This window comes from Dunckerocampus dactyliophorus, chromosome 5 (genome assembly GCF_027744805.1).
Source record: "Dunckerocampus dactyliophorus isolate RoL2022-P2 chromosome 5, RoL_Ddac_1.1, whole genome shotgun sequence".
NCBI classification, from domain to species: domain Eukaryota; kingdom Metazoa; phylum Chordata; class Actinopteri; order Syngnathiformes; family Syngnathidae; genus Dunckerocampus; species Dunckerocampus dactyliophorus.
This window is the reverse complement of record NC_072823.1, coordinates 6787926-6803146: the sequence shown is the minus strand read 5'-3', so window position 1 is coordinate 6803146 and position 15221 is coordinate 6787926. Positions and strand designations below refer to the sequence as shown.

At 37.8% G+C, this 15221-nt stretch overlaps 1 protein-coding gene across 1 annotated transcript in view; it reads right to left on the bottom strand.

Annotated features, from left to right (window-relative positions):
* Window positions 1–15221, bottom strand: part of washc4 (WASH complex subunit 4) — a 23165-nt gene extending 7944 nt beyond the window's left edge. The window contains exons 1-22 of the mRNA XM_054776908.1: window positions 15077–15221; window positions 12719–12858; window positions 11883–11936; window positions 11742–11807; window positions 11584–11629; window positions 11427–11494; window positions 11249–11331; window positions 10307–10349; window positions 10125–10228; window positions 8324–8444; window positions 7578–7701; window positions 7355–7482; window positions 6386–6546; window positions 6194–6320; window positions 4506–4631; window positions 4315–4422; window positions 3115–3261; window positions 2823–2902; window positions 2629–2734; window positions 2017–2133; window positions 1742–1910; window positions 1500–1654 (exon numbers count right to left, since the gene is read on the bottom strand). Of these exons, the coding sequence (XP_054632883.1) occupies window positions 1500–1654; window positions 1742–1910; window positions 2017–2133; window positions 2629–2734; window positions 2823–2902; window positions 3115–3261; window positions 4315–4422; window positions 4506–4631; window positions 6194–6320; window positions 6386–6546; window positions 7355–7482; window positions 7578–7701; window positions 8324–8444; window positions 10125–10228; window positions 10307–10349; window positions 11249–11331; window positions 11427–11494; window positions 11584–11629; window positions 11742–11807; window positions 11883–11936; window positions 12719–12858; window positions 15077–15137 (2334 nt within the window). The 5' untranslated portion in view covers window positions 15138–15221. The remainder of the gene's footprint in view (window positions 1–1499; window positions 1655–1741; window positions 1911–2016; window positions 2134–2628; window positions 2735–2822; window positions 2903–3114; window positions 3262–4314; window positions 4423–4505; window positions 4632–6193; window positions 6321–6385; window positions 6547–7354; window positions 7483–7577; window positions 7702–8323; window positions 8445–10124; window positions 10229–10306; window positions 10350–11248; window positions 11332–11426; window positions 11495–11583; window positions 11630–11741; window positions 11808–11882; window positions 11937–12718; window positions 12859–15076) is intronic.

Genomic DNA, 15221 nt, shown 5'->3' with positions numbered 1-15221 from the left:
TGCTGAACACAGGGTCCAAATTAAACCTCAAACCACCATTCCGATTCAATGATGGGTTCTGTTGTTTGACTTATTAGTTCGCTGACGAAGCTCTTCGGATCAGGAGCGAAACGTCCGACACCTTCTTCACAGAAGTACAGATGACGTCTCAAGAAGCCTTTTCCTCGATGGACAACTCCTGTACGACTGAGAGCCTACACAGACCCATCAATAAATGTTAAGGATTCTCTTACCAATGTATGTACATACTCTATATGTTATTATCTCAAGTTGATCAAACATTGACTGTGACTCTCTGTTTATTCTGTAAAATTGGAGAAGTGCTGTGAGTGGACTGAGAGGAAAGCGGTTGAGGCAAGGCGGGGGGCACCTGGGTTGTGACATAAGACCAAGGTTGACCCCGTGCAAGGGCTCGGGGAGGATATGGGCCATATAAAGGTCATGGGGAACATTCCACGGGCGTGAGAAGGCGGCTGCTTTCTCTGCCAGTCCACTTCTTGAACTGATTGTGACTGATAACGTAACTCAACTCACTATATCCATTTATGTGGTACCCACTTATAACAAATAAAGAAGCAGGAGAGAGTGGCAGTCCAGATTGCACTGACGTCAATGAAACTCCGTGTTAAAAACAAACAAACAAACTGTAAAACACAGCGTGCATAGCAGTCCAAAACTGCTTTCAGGGCTCACTTCCAAATGTGCAACCTCATTATCTGACACGTTGGAATCATTTAACGTGAGAATACAACCTTGTTACATTTACAGGTCAGAAAAGAGGAAAAGCAGAACAGGTCCCCTATAATATTTTCATTTTGTTCTTGTAAAATTAAAGCAGTTTTTTCCATTTCTGATGTGTTTTCCCCCCCAAACTATTTAAACTTTCTTTTAGTTAGTTTTCTTCTCGTAATTATGACTTTATTCTCGTAATATTTTTACTTTAATCTTTTTTTTTCATTTATCAATTTTATGCTACTAAAATTACGTGATTTTTCCTCATAATATTACGTTATTATCATACAATTACAACTTTTTTCTCTCAATATTTTGACTTTATTCTTGTAAAATTACTGATTTTTTTCCATTTTTTTTGGTAGTGCATTAGTTTTCTTGTTAAATTATATTTTTAGAATGTGCCGCAGGCTGAAAAGAAAACAGCACACATACCATAATTGCTGCATCATTGCCTTTATGGATGTTTAACAAGCTATCGGCATCACAATGTGTACTGTATACTGAAGTACTGGTAATTGTGTATTCATCATTGGAAGTGTGTTAGTAATTCTTGGTCTTTTATGTTGTTCGTATGTATTCTGTATTAGCAGTGTTCCACATCCAAAATCATAACTAAAGTGGGACTTGCCAATAATAAAATAGCAGTACAGTCATGACACCAAAGTAATCTGACTAGGAGTAAAAAAAAAAAAAAAAACGCATCCACGTAGCTCCATTGTTGCGTGAACGCTTAACAATGATGTGTTGGGATGAAAGCCACAGACCTGCTCAAGTGTCTGGCTCGGCAGGTGTGCTTCGGTCATCGTCAGGCCGTAACGCTGCGTGGCGAGGTTTCTCATCTCGCTGTAAGTGGCCCAGTCATGAAGCGCCACGGTTGTTAGGTTGTAGAATGTTTTATCCAGGTAGTGCGTCACGTAGGCTGGAAAGACATTTTGTGTTATTACTAGACAGCTTCATTCTATTACTGTATGCGGCTCTCAACACTCAAAATGACTTTTCGGCGCACCTTTGATATGAATAAAGCGGTTGAAGAATCTGATGGGTTTGAGGGAGAAGAAGTGAGCCAAGTCCTTCATGCCGACTTTGAAAGGGTTCCTGTCGTCCAGCTTCAGGTGCGTGTGAACAGAGAGACGCAAGTCCTTCTCTATCTCCTTACACAGCTTGTCCAGCAGGTGCTTTGATTCAACACAAACAACAAAAAAAATGAGGTTAAAAGAGTGTATGTGGTTGTGACAGCACTGTGACAACACTATTCACGTACTGCAATCAGCCTCGACTCACCTCATTGAAAACATCCATGATCTGCTTGTCGTAGTTCTCCAGTAGCTGGTCACATGACTCCATGTGTTTGGTTTGCAACATGGAGGGCACACAGTCTCTCAGGGCGCTAAACATGTACTGCATTGACCAACGACATCCAAATATACTACTCACAAAAAGTAAGCAATACACACAACTGTTATTGACAAAAACTTTACATCTTGAGAAGACGCTTGCATCTTCCGCTGTGGAACACACAAGTAAATAAGATGGCCGCGGTGCGTCCGTCGCGGAAGAAGATGCGAGCATCTTCATGACATACACAATAATGCACAGGCGACACATTCTTGTGACGCAAATGTTTTACTCTTTTTAACGCATATTGTTTTGAGAAGCTAAACTCTTTAATTAAATTGCCCTCGCATCTAAGTGGAACTATTTTCCTTGTCACAAATCTCCGACAAGAACCAGGCTTATGGGACCAATTAGGGTAGTTAGGTCACTGTTGATGCACTACACTGCTGATGGGGATGTCATACAACTTCATGTCAAAAAATCCGTAATACATTTTTCTTGGACCAATATAAAACTGTACGATGAACGTGACATGTACAAAAAGGCCAAGGCTCTTACGTGTATCCGTGCCGCGTCCACTGCATTGTCATAAACATCATCCAAGTAGATAGGAAACACTGCTCGATGCCAATAAAGGAAGCTGCAGTCACACTGAAGCTTGATCCTGAGAAGCAAAGGAAAAGCGACATGAAGTACATGTGATAAAAAAAAAATTGCTTTGTGTGATCAAATGTCCTCTCAAATGTCCTCACCTCTCACTCAGCTCACTTATCAAGTCCAGTTTCTTCAACACAAGCTGCAGTGGAAGCAACTCCTCATCTTTGAATGTTTTCTACAGGGGAACATTTTTTTTTCCAACTTACATTAATCACATTTGGTCGGATGGCTACAGGCTCTGTATTGTTGTTCTGACATCTTGGCCAAGATAATAAAGACAAGTTTTGCCGCAGTGATTCTTCAGATCAGAACTCTCTCTGTATTCGCCAAAACATGAGTGATTTAAATATCAACTCTGTGTAAAGATGTGATCACAGTAGCACTTACCAGCTGAGTTCCAACACAGAGTGCCAAAGAGACAACAAGGCGTCGCTCCTTTGTGCTGGGTCCGCTAAGGACATTTTCAGCCAGCACCAATGAGGACAGCACATCCAGACGCTGCTCACTGTACTTCTTGTCAGATATTACTCTTTTCTGGAGTAAAACACAGAAGAATGAGACAAAAAATCACAAGTAACATTAGCATTCTATCGTGTTATGCTTGCAGAATATGGTCAGGTACATGGCAGAGGCAAAATACAGTAGAAACACATGACAATTGAGATGCATCAGGTGCAGATTGTGCTCGACCTTAATAATAGACACACAACTTAGTGTAATGCAGTGTAGTTTTACACCGGGGGTTCCTAAAGTGCAGACCGGGGGACATTTGCGGCCCGAGACAGTTTTTTTTTATTGGCCAGCCACACATTCTAAAAATATAATTTAACAAGAAAACTAAAAATAAATAAATAAAAATAGAATATTCAGCAGTAATTTTACAAGAATAAAGTCAAAATATTAAGAGAAATAAGTTGTACCCTAAAGAGAAAAATTTGTGAATCATGTTGTAATAGTATAAGGAAAAATAATGTCATTTTAGTTGTAGTTTTTGGAAAATGACATTACGGAAATATATTTTTAAAAAAACAACAAAAACAACTAATTTTATACGAATAAAGTCAAAATATTAAAGACAAAAAAGGCACATTCTAGGGAGACAAAAGTTGCAATTTCACAAGTATAACCTAGTAATATTATGAGGAAAAACAATGTCATTTTAGTAGCATAAAGTTAAAGAATATGTTAAATAAGTTGTAACAACGAAAGAAACAAAAAATAAATTAAGTTGTGGAAAAAGCTAAAGCATTACGGGAATAAAGTCAAAATATTATGGAATAAAGTCATAATATTACAAAAAGAAAATATGTGAAAATTAAAGAAAGAGAGCAAAGTTCATACTAATAATACACTTTCTTCGACTCACAAAGCTGAGGAGCATTTTTAAAAAAAATATATATATAACTTCTGAGCATATCTACACAAAACATCAGAGTGGCCTTTGCATGCTTTCATTTTTATGTGGCTTTCGCTGGCAAACGTTTGGACACCACTGTTCTACATCACTGTGCAACAATGATCGAATATCCAAAGTGACAGAAGTCTGTCATCAACTTCAACCAAGATGATTTGCATCTTGTGTGTTACCTTTGCGACACAGATGGCATTGAGGGCCTGTGACTGCAGCTGCTGAGTGATGTGAGACGCGGAATCTGCAACAACCATAGAGCGTCTATGAAACGTGTGCTCCACAGCCTGGGGAGGACAGTCACGTGACGTGTCATTATTACATTCACCGACTCCGACAAGCATCAGATCAAATGAACAGGTATACACACCTTTAACAATTCCAGCAATCGACACAGAGCTTTGACAGACGTCTTGGTCATGGGCCGCTGCATGGACATGTACATGTTCATGGTGGTCCTGATAATGGTGCCGATGCTGTATGCATACAAGACGCCCTTTGTGGGAAAGAACACACAATACATCAGTGAGACAGTCCCTCACAAAAGTGAAGACACCCCTCACTTTTCTTCAAATAATGTATTCTATCTTTTCATGAGACAAAACTGAAGAAATTGCGCTTTGATACACTGTATAAGTAGTCAGTGGACATCATGTGTAATATTGTAAATTTACTGTCCCTCTTAAAATAATTCAACACAATCACTAATGTCTAAATTGCTGGCAACAAAAGTGAGTACATGCCTAAGCGAAAATGTCCAAATTGGGGCCACTGAGCTATTTTTTCCTCCCTCAGACCACTTGAATCAGTATGACAAGATCTCAGGTTTTAAATTTGGTGTTATAGCTTTCACACTCTTTCATACTGGTCACTGGAAGTTCAATATGGCACCTCATGGCAAAGAACTCTGAGGATGTGGGGGAAAAAAAATGTTGCTCTACATAAAGAAGGCCTACATTATAAGACGATTGCCAGCATCCTGAAACTAAACTGCAGCATGGTAGCCAAGAACATACAGCGCTCTAACAGAACAGGTTGCACTCAGAACACGCCTTGTCATGGTCCACCAAAGAAGTTGATGCACAAGCTCAGTGTTATACCCCGAGATTGTACAACCTGTGAAGCTCTAGTGAATTCCATGCCCAAGCAAGTTAAGGCAGTGTTTGAAAAAATAATAGCAGTCACACAAAATATTGACACTTTCGGCACAGGTGTCAAACTCAAGGCCTGGGGGCCTGCGAAAGCCTGGAAATAATAAGCATCAACAAAATGCTTTTTTTTAAATTATTATTTTTTTTAAATATTATAAAATATATATATATATATATATATATATATATATATATATATATATATATATATATATATATATACACACATATATATATATACACACACACACACAGTATTGTAATTTTAACATTATTTACATTTTTATTTTTAAATATATTTATTTTATAGTATATACAGTATTTATAGCAAAAAAATCCACTCGTTATTGTTTTTAGATTTTTTAAAAATGATGCATATATATATACACACACACACATATATACAGTATATGCTCCCATTTATGCACATTTGATTTTTTTAAATCTATTTATATTATAGTATATAGTTATAGTAAAAAAATAAACATTTGATTTTATTTTATAGTGTTTTTAAAATGTATACATGTATTAATTTTATTCCTATCAATTATGTACATTTAAAAAATTGTTTAAATATATTTAATATTGTAGTATATATATTTACATTAAAAAAAAAAAAAGTAATTTTAAAAAATCAAAATGCCACTTAATCTTTCTTGCCTTTTCTGTCAGTTTTGACAGAAAATTTGTACTGCATGCAATTGGAGTTTCACATGTTTGTTGTTGTGAAACCCCATTTAAAATGAATTACACAATAGTTGTGTACTGGGATTTCTTCACTGTTGTCCCATGAAAAGATACAATAAAATATTTGCAGAAATGTGTCGGGGTGCGCTCACTTTGTGAGGTACTGTATGATAGTGATTCTTCTCGCTTGTGCAGTTCCAGTTCCAAATCAATGTCTTACCTGGACAAAAACATTACATCTGCTGTTAAGGTCTTCAGCCATCTTGTCACTTTTTTGCTCCTTGCACAGAATGGACTCCATCTTCATCATCCATGACGTGACAAACACATAGTAGGACTGAACGTCCCTGAAGACAACCGTTACAGTTTCAATTCTACAAATCCCACCGACCTCACATAACAGATTACTAACTTTGTGAGGGTCTGAGCTCTTTGCTGCAAGAAGGTGTCTCGATGTGCTCTGATGGCCTGAACACTCTTCTTGTCTATCTGTTTGGCTGCAGCGGGAACCTTGGCAAGCAGGAACGCATCAGGGAACCAGATGATGTTAGCAGTCAGGGTGACAGCTGGAACCTGAAAAGAAGACCCAGAAAGACACCAAACTTGACTAGGATGTGTAGAGATACAGTAATCTCTCGTTTGTTGCGGTTAACTGGTTCCACACCGCCTGTGATAAGTGAATTTTCACGAAGTAGGATTCTTTATTTATAAATGGAGTGTAGAAATCCTGTTTACGGCCTTCAAAATATGTTTTTAACATTCTTAGAGCCCTCCAGACATGAAATAACACCCATAAAGTCACCTTTACATCCGTATTATCCAAAATAGTAGACATTATAAGAATTAACCATTTAAGACCTAAATAAGACTTGTGCTCGTGTGTATTGCTAGGGGACATGAATGGGGGGCAGACAGGAGCTTAAGAGTTTTATCTTGGCGTGGGTTACAGCAATAACAGTAGCTCGTGTTAGAGATTATTGTGCCTGTTGTGAGATAATTCAAATCTGCAATTAAAGCGTGTTGCTCCTGCGATCAAGTCTGGTGCTTGTGTGCCTCACCGAACATTACAGCAACATTACTGACACCCAGTCACTAGCGTAGAATACTACATATCATCACGTCTGAATGTGACTTCTGAATGCCTTATATTTGTATTTTACTTCATACAGCAGTTGTTATGTTTGCAAATGCTTACTTTAGGAAAAAAAACATTTAGGCTTAAATATGCAATTTTTTATACTAACAGAGCGTATTCAACCACAAAACAGCACGATTTATTAATCAATATATTCTTGAAAAAGCGCGATAGAGTGAAGCTGCGAAATTTGAAGCGGCGAGGGATTATTACACGTAATTTGTTAAAAAAAAATCATATGAGTACCTTTTTACAGACGTCCAGTAGTGCTTTGTAGAGCTTTTTGTCAATACACCGAAAGATGTGAAAGTGAAGCACAAAAAGAGCACAAACAGCTGCATATTTATCTCTCTGGTCGATCTCTGAGGGTTCTCCTGTTGTGCACAAACAAACACAAATTACATGAACAAAAGTTGAAGCAACCCAACATCAAATGTAAAACCAGGCTATATTTGGAAAGGAACCTGACCAATCTTAGATTCCACATTGGAGAATATGGTCCGTATGTTAAAGGCAAACTCTTCAGCAAAGTTGGTGTTTTTGGCTACAGCTACTCCTTCCCCAGGATCATCAAATCTCTGGTCCACACATGCCTGTTGTATTGCAGAAGAAAGCATAGAATGGATATGTTTTTGGTTATTTTGGTGATGAACAGTGCTCATTTAGTCAATGTATTTATTTGTCTTTATATTCTAAACCATGCAATCAGTAGTTTGTCTGTGTAAAGTGACAGAGGACCAGTCTAGGGTGCACCTCCTCGCATCTCACTCTAACTCAGCTAGGATAGGTTCCAGCTTCCCCATGAGCTTGAACAGGATAACGCATGCACATGTATCTAATATTGATGCTGGTAAGTCTACACTTCTGATCAAAATTTTAAGACTTGTTGAAAAATTGCAAGAATTGACATTTTGCACTGTCAGATATTAAGGACGGTCTAAGTACAGCTTCAAAAAAGAAATGGGAGTGAGACAAAAGCAAGAAGAAGAAATAGGCTGTTAATCAGCTGAACAAAAGTTTAAGACCATCGCTAAAAAAAAAAATCTGAAATCCTCCAAAATACAAACTAAAAATTTGCTTTGGTTAGAGTCTGTTTTGGTTTGAGTCGGACCTTCCGGGAACGGATTAATGACTTTCACCAAGGCACCACTGTATTATGTAAGACATCACACAGGCATAAGATAGCACTCCAAAGTGTGAAAGCCTACGATTCACCTGCAGTATCATGCCATCCAGCAGCTGCCCCTCGAGCTTGAGCAAGAGCTTCTCAAATGGTTTCAGTTTCTCTTCAGCAATTGAAAATTTCCCAGGATTATGGCGAACAGACTTCAATAACCTGCAACAAGAGCATGTAGTTAGATTAGCATCTAAATTAGGGAATCGGGAAATGACATACTGTAATAATCATACTTTATGCATTAGGGAATTGAAACAAGATGTAATTTTCATACAAACTACACAGAGACTGTAGAGACTGTGGTTGGTTTAAATTTTAATTTAGGTTAGGTTAATTGGCGATTCTAAATTGTCCATAGGTATGAATGTGAGTGTGAATGGTTGTTTGTCTATATGTGCCCTGCCATTGGCTGGCAACCAGTCCAGGGTGTACCCCGCATCTCGCCCAAAGTCAGCTGAGATAGGCTCCAGCATATCCCCGCGACCCTAATGAGGAGAAGCGGTATAGAAAATGGATGGATGGGAGTGATTTTGAAGCATAAAAATGGTTAGATATACTAAAATACAAATATAAGGCATTCAGAAGACATAACGATACGTAGTATTCTACACTGGTCACTAGTGTTAAGTAATGTCACTGTCGTGTTCCGTGAGACGCGCAAGCACCAGACTTGATCGCAGGAACAACAGACTTTGGCTGCAGGCTTGAATTATCTCACAACAGGCACAATAATCTCCATTAAATATCCCTAATCCCTTCGACATGATAGCTTCTTTGAGACTGCGTGTATGTGTATGTGTATGTGTGTGTGTATGTGTATATGTGTGTGTATGTGTATGTGAATGTGAATGACAGCCATTAACACTACTTCCCCTTTTCTGGCCAAACATTCAGGTGAAATTTGCAAAGAATATAGACATTTTTTTTCTACAATCTGTTCTCTGAAACCACCGCTGGTAATGTGCTGGCCGGTGGTGGTGTTATTACAAATATTTTGGGTGAAAAAAAGTGCGATTTGGAGCCAAGGAGGGATAGTACCTTTTAATGGCTAAAAGTACAGTTGTGCCTTGCCACTCACCGGCTCGAATTTCACGGCTTCACTTCACGGCTTTTTTCACAAATATATTAATAGTAAATCATGCTGTTGTGCAGTACAATACAGACGAGTTTACTATTTTTTTGCCTAAATGAAGCATTTTCACGGATACAAATGGCGAATTGAAGTAAAATACAAATTTAAGGCATTCAGAAAACGCATTGAAAGACGCTGTGAATGATATTTATTATTCTACACTGGTCTCCACTGTCAGTAATGTCACTGTAATGTTGGGTGAGCCTGTTGTTCCGGCGAACAACAGGCTTTTATTGCTGGTTTTAATTATTTCAGAGCAGGCACAATAATCCCTAATAAAAACACAGGCTCTTGTTGAGGCCGTAACCCATGCCAAGCTAAAACTCAACCTAAAACCCCTGACGCCACTCAGCTCCCCTAGGGGACACATTTATAGCAACACACACCAGCACAAGTCTTATTTATGTCTTAAATAGCTTATTTTCTATTATTGTGTCTACTATATTGGCCAATAACGAGTGTAAAGGTGACTATAGGGGTGCTATTTAATGTCTAGAGGGCTCTAATAATGTTAAAAACTGTATTTAGACAGTCAGAAAAAGGTTTTCTATGCTCTTAACTACAAAAATACTGTATTCCATTTACAAACAAGGACTCCTGCTTGATGGAAATTCACTTATCACATTTGGGTCTGGAACCAAGTAACCACGATAAATGAAGGATTACTGTGCTTGTATGTGTGTTGTATGTGTGGTTTTTATATTCACCTTTTATACATCTTCCAGTGATCCTTGAGCGTGCCATGATTTTCCATAATTTCGTCAAGTGTGAGTAGAACCACCAACAAATCACCAAGATGTTCATACACTATCTGCAGAAGGAAAGGTAAGAGATGGCTTGCTTAGAAACACTTATATAGAAATACCACTTGTGACAAGTGAAGATTTACCTGGAAGTGCACACCTGATGATTCAATAATTTTTGCCGCACCCCTAAAGTGGTGGAATGGAAATGGAAATATATGTAGTCATTTTACAAGAACAAAGTCAAAATATTCAGAGAAAAATTTTGTGCTCAAAGCCGTCATTTTACAACAATAATGTTGTAATATTAAGAGGAAAAATAACGTAATTTTAGTAGTATAAAGTTGAAATATTAAGAAAAAAGGCTTTTTTTTTTTTATCAGAACATTATGAGAAACACACACAAGAAAATAAAGTTGTAATTTCTGAAAAAATAGGTGGGTTAGAATATTTTAGAAATAAGGTGAAAATATTATGGGAATAAAGTGATAATATTGCAAAAAGAAAATTTACAAGAAGAAAGTTGAAATAAAACCCAGCAGAAATGGAAAAAAACATCTGTAATTTTACGAGAATTAAGTCAAAATATTAAGAAAAGAATGTCAATTTTACAAGCATAAACTCATAATACAATAAGGAAAATAGTGTCATTTTAGTAGCATAAAGTTGAAATATTAAATAAAAATGTATTTATTTGTTTAAAGTTGTAATATTATGACAAACAAACAAAACAAAATAAAGTTTGGGAAAATTAGGTTGGGTAAAAAGTTACAGTATTATGGGAATAATGTCATCATATTATGAGAAAAAATTTGCTAATATTATTTTAAAAGAAAGTTAAAATATTGGAGGGGAAAAAAAACAACAGCAAAAATGGGGAAAAAAAACAGCAAAGACCGAAGTTCATATTAATAATGTGCTTTTTCACTATATCACAGTTTTTTTTTTTTTTTAGCATATCCAAATGTATTGCTTTACAAAATATGAAAGCGGGCCTTGCATCCTTTTATTTTTCAGTATGTGGCTCCTTAGCAGGCACCCCGAGTGCCGAACTTATATGCCAACAAAACTTCTGTTATGGAACCTACTTGTTGCTGTTGTAGAGGGCCGCTAGCTGATGGACAATGTTGACCACCACTTCATAACATCTTGACACAAAGCAGGACAGTTCCTGATAGACAATATAATAAATAATATTTTTATATAGCAATATATAGCAATTATATAGCAAAATCCTCTACTACAGAAAATACATTTTTTTCCTACCTGTAAGAAGGAGATGAATCTGCCCATCTGAATTTGGGACTCCCCTTCCACAACGCTGCAGTCTGATACTGTTAAAAGTGCACACATGGGCCTTATTCATCAATACGCCATATTAAATTGCAAATACCAGAGAAAAGGCTGATGACCAGCAGATTACCTCCTTCTCCATAGTACAATAATCCATTGTAGAACTTGTTTTCTGCCTGTGGAAGGTGATTATGCCATTATGAACATTTACAGTTTGTAACACAGCATTAGCGCTGAAGAAGCATGAAATAAAAGCTGAAGGCACCAGGCGAGTGTCGGCCGGCTTACCTCATACTTGAGTGTCTTCACTTCACTACACAGTGCGGCATACACTGTGATGACTTTGTTCAGAACCTGCAAACCCAACATTCATTCAGAACATGAAAACATAAAAAAACATGTGAACAGCAATGCTGATCTTGGCTTTACCTTATTGTCTGTTTTAATTAACTCCAACAGGGACGACTGTTCATGCGGGAGGAGCTGAAAGAATCGATGAAGATGAAAAAAAAAAAAAAACACTGATTATAATAATTATTATGGTTTTAGCAAATCATGTCATATAGTTGTATGTGTATCAGCAAGGTATGATGTAGTTAATATGCCTTCAAGCAACACAAGTATAATGAATTTATCTACTAAGCAGAAAGCACCAAGGTGCAACTATCTACCATTCCTAGCTCTACACCCTCCCCACTGACTTTAGTCTGGATAGATTGAATGTACAATTACTTCTGGGCCAAGTAGTCTGCTGCCTAAACTGGCTGCTGTATGAAAACAAACAGAATTAAAGTTATTTATTGTACAGACCAGGGGCCGTATGCTGAAAAATCAAAAGATGCTTGGGGCCACTTGGATATATATATATATATATATATATATAGACAGTATACAGACAGTATATATGTATATATATATATATATATATATATATATATATATATATATCCAATATATATATATATATCCAATATATATATATATATCCAATATATATATATATATATATATATATTTGTACTTCATCAAAAAAAAAAAAGATTTAAAGGCAAAGCTATATAATAATAACAATAGGTATTATTATTAGTAGTAGTAGTAGTAGTAGTAGTAGTATTAGATTATTTATTTTGATTTAACGTAAAAATAATTAAGTTTAAAATGATTTTATTCTCTTTTATTTTAGGGCTAGTTTGCATTGGATAAAGCAGACAGTAAATAGATTCACAATTGTGAGAGTAATAGTTTTTTGTGTGTGTTATTTATACTTTCAGGGCAATGGGGTCCAGAGTGACGTCCCAAACATCTCCAATGGAGTCATCGAGAGCCTCCTCAATGCCCCTTAGCTGTGACGTGTAGTCCTCCAGAAACTTGGCGTAGTTCTTCAGTTGAACATCTGTGTGTATTTCTGTTGTGGGAGATTGAATCATAAAAGGTAAAGCAATATTTCAAGGAGAAAACATACAGCACAAATTGCTGGTTGCAACCACGTGACCTAGAGGCAGTTTGCGTAGTCACTTCGGGCAAAATGTTGCAGATTAATGTGAAACATTGAAATTCCATCCATCTATCTTGTTCCGCTTAACCGAAGTTGGGTCGTGGAGGTACCAGCCTAAGCAGGGAAGCCCAGACTTCCCTCTCCTCTGCTAGTTCATCCAGCTTTTCCCGGTGGATCCCGAGGCATTCCCAGGCCAGCTAAGACACATATTCTCTCTCCAACATGTCCTGGGTCTTCCTCGAGGCCTCCTACCGCTTGGACGGCATCCGAGAGGCACCCTGATCGGATACCCAAGCCACCTCATCCGGCTTCTCTCAATGTGGAGGAGCAGCGGTTCTACTCCCAGCTTCTCCCTGATGACAGTGCTTCTCATCTTATCTCTAAGAGAGAGCCCAGCTACCCTACAGAGAAAACTCATATCGACAGCTTGTACCCGCAATCTTGTCCTTTCTGTCACTACGCAAAGCTCATGACTATAGGTAAGGGTAGGAACCTTCATCAACCGGTAAATTGAGAGCTATGCCTTTCGGCTCAGCTCTCTCTTCTCCACAATGGACCGATGCAGAGTTCGCCACGGACGCCACACCAGTCCGCCTGTCAATCTCGCATTCCATCCTTCCCTCACACAGGCACTCAAACTCCTCCACTTGGGGCAGGACCTCATCCCGACCTGGAGATGGCACTCACCCTTTTCTGGGCGAGAAATTATTTGCTCCAATTGTGAGGGTGTGCATGGTGTGTTGCATAAAGACAAGAAGGAGTAGTTGCAAACAAAGCAATCAAACAGCGTCAGTCAGACACAATGAATGTAGCAGATGAAAAGAACACTGCTAACATGTCAATCCAGCCTGCATGAATACATTCTTGTATGTGTCTTTCATCGTTTTGCTGCGCTGTTTTTCCATAGGGGTGTTGCGTATGAACATTAATTTGTAAACCAATGCGATCGCGTCACCGAAACAGCGGATGCAGACATTTTTCCAATTTTATATGTTACTTTTCTATTTAGCTTTCTTGCAACACAGCAGTCTTTGTAATCTTTGCGGTACATTTACGGTGTATATTGAATAATCGAGCACTTACAGTTGGAGCATTTAGATGAAACGGTACGAGGAAATGACTGATCTATAGTTTTCTGTTGTGAGGCAATGCCTTCTGCATTTCCCATTTTTGAGTTTAACATTTCGAGTTGAACTAAACTCTGCTACTTAACTTTGCTTGTTGTCACTGCAAACTCGAGCCTCGACGTGAGAGACAGGTTCAGCAGCCACCTCTCCCTGTGTTTTTTTGGATGTTTAACTTTTTTCCCTTTATGATGGATTATCTTAGTAATAAATTTTCCAGAAATACCATTTTGAACAATTTCCAGATATCTGGAAAGTATTCACAACACCTCACTTTTTCCACATTTTGTTATGTTACAGCTTTTTTGTCAGAATTTTACACACAACACCCCATAAAAACAACATTCTTCCTTCTTCGAAATGTTTGCAAAATAACTTGATCAGTGCAAACAGGATGCATCTGAGCTCAATTTTGTGCTTCACGGCAAAGGGCGTGAATACTTACACTAAGTACAGTACACGTGATTTCTTACTTGTTGCTTTATAATACATTTTCAGTTTTTCTCCTTGTCATTATGGGTGTTATGTGTAGACGTTTGAGGGAATTTATTCCATTTTGCGATAAGGCTGTCACATAACAAACACAGAGTAGCTCTTCACCACTACAAACCACAACTACATCAATAAACATGAGCCACAACAACGTCAATGTTGGTATTTGTAATGGTTGTTTTCATACAGGTCTTGAATCGGATGCAGGCGTACATGTTGTTGTGACCAGCTTGTAATGCATCGTCCTTTCCTGTTAACAAACTGCAACGCTGTGTGATGGCTTGGGGCAAATACCATTAGCTGGCTCGCCAGCACAGTCCGGGTATGGTGAATATTAAAAGTGAGCAAAAAGTAGCAGTAAATAACAACTATTAAAGGCTTCGGGTGACTATTTGTTTACATAAAAGTTGATTTTTACCATCAAAGACAAGACGTTTTCTCGGCTACCCGAACTTGCTAGCTACTGTAGGCTAACCCATCTTTAAAACCACCGACCGGATGTAGCAACTTACTCTGCGAACTGTCGTCAAAGCGGTCAAATTCCCAGTCAGGTGCGATGGTTTCTGCAGCCATTTCTCAGGTAAATATATGACCTAAATATTGTTTAAAAATATAGAGCTACAGCAACCCATGATGGGTCATATGATTTCGGAAAGA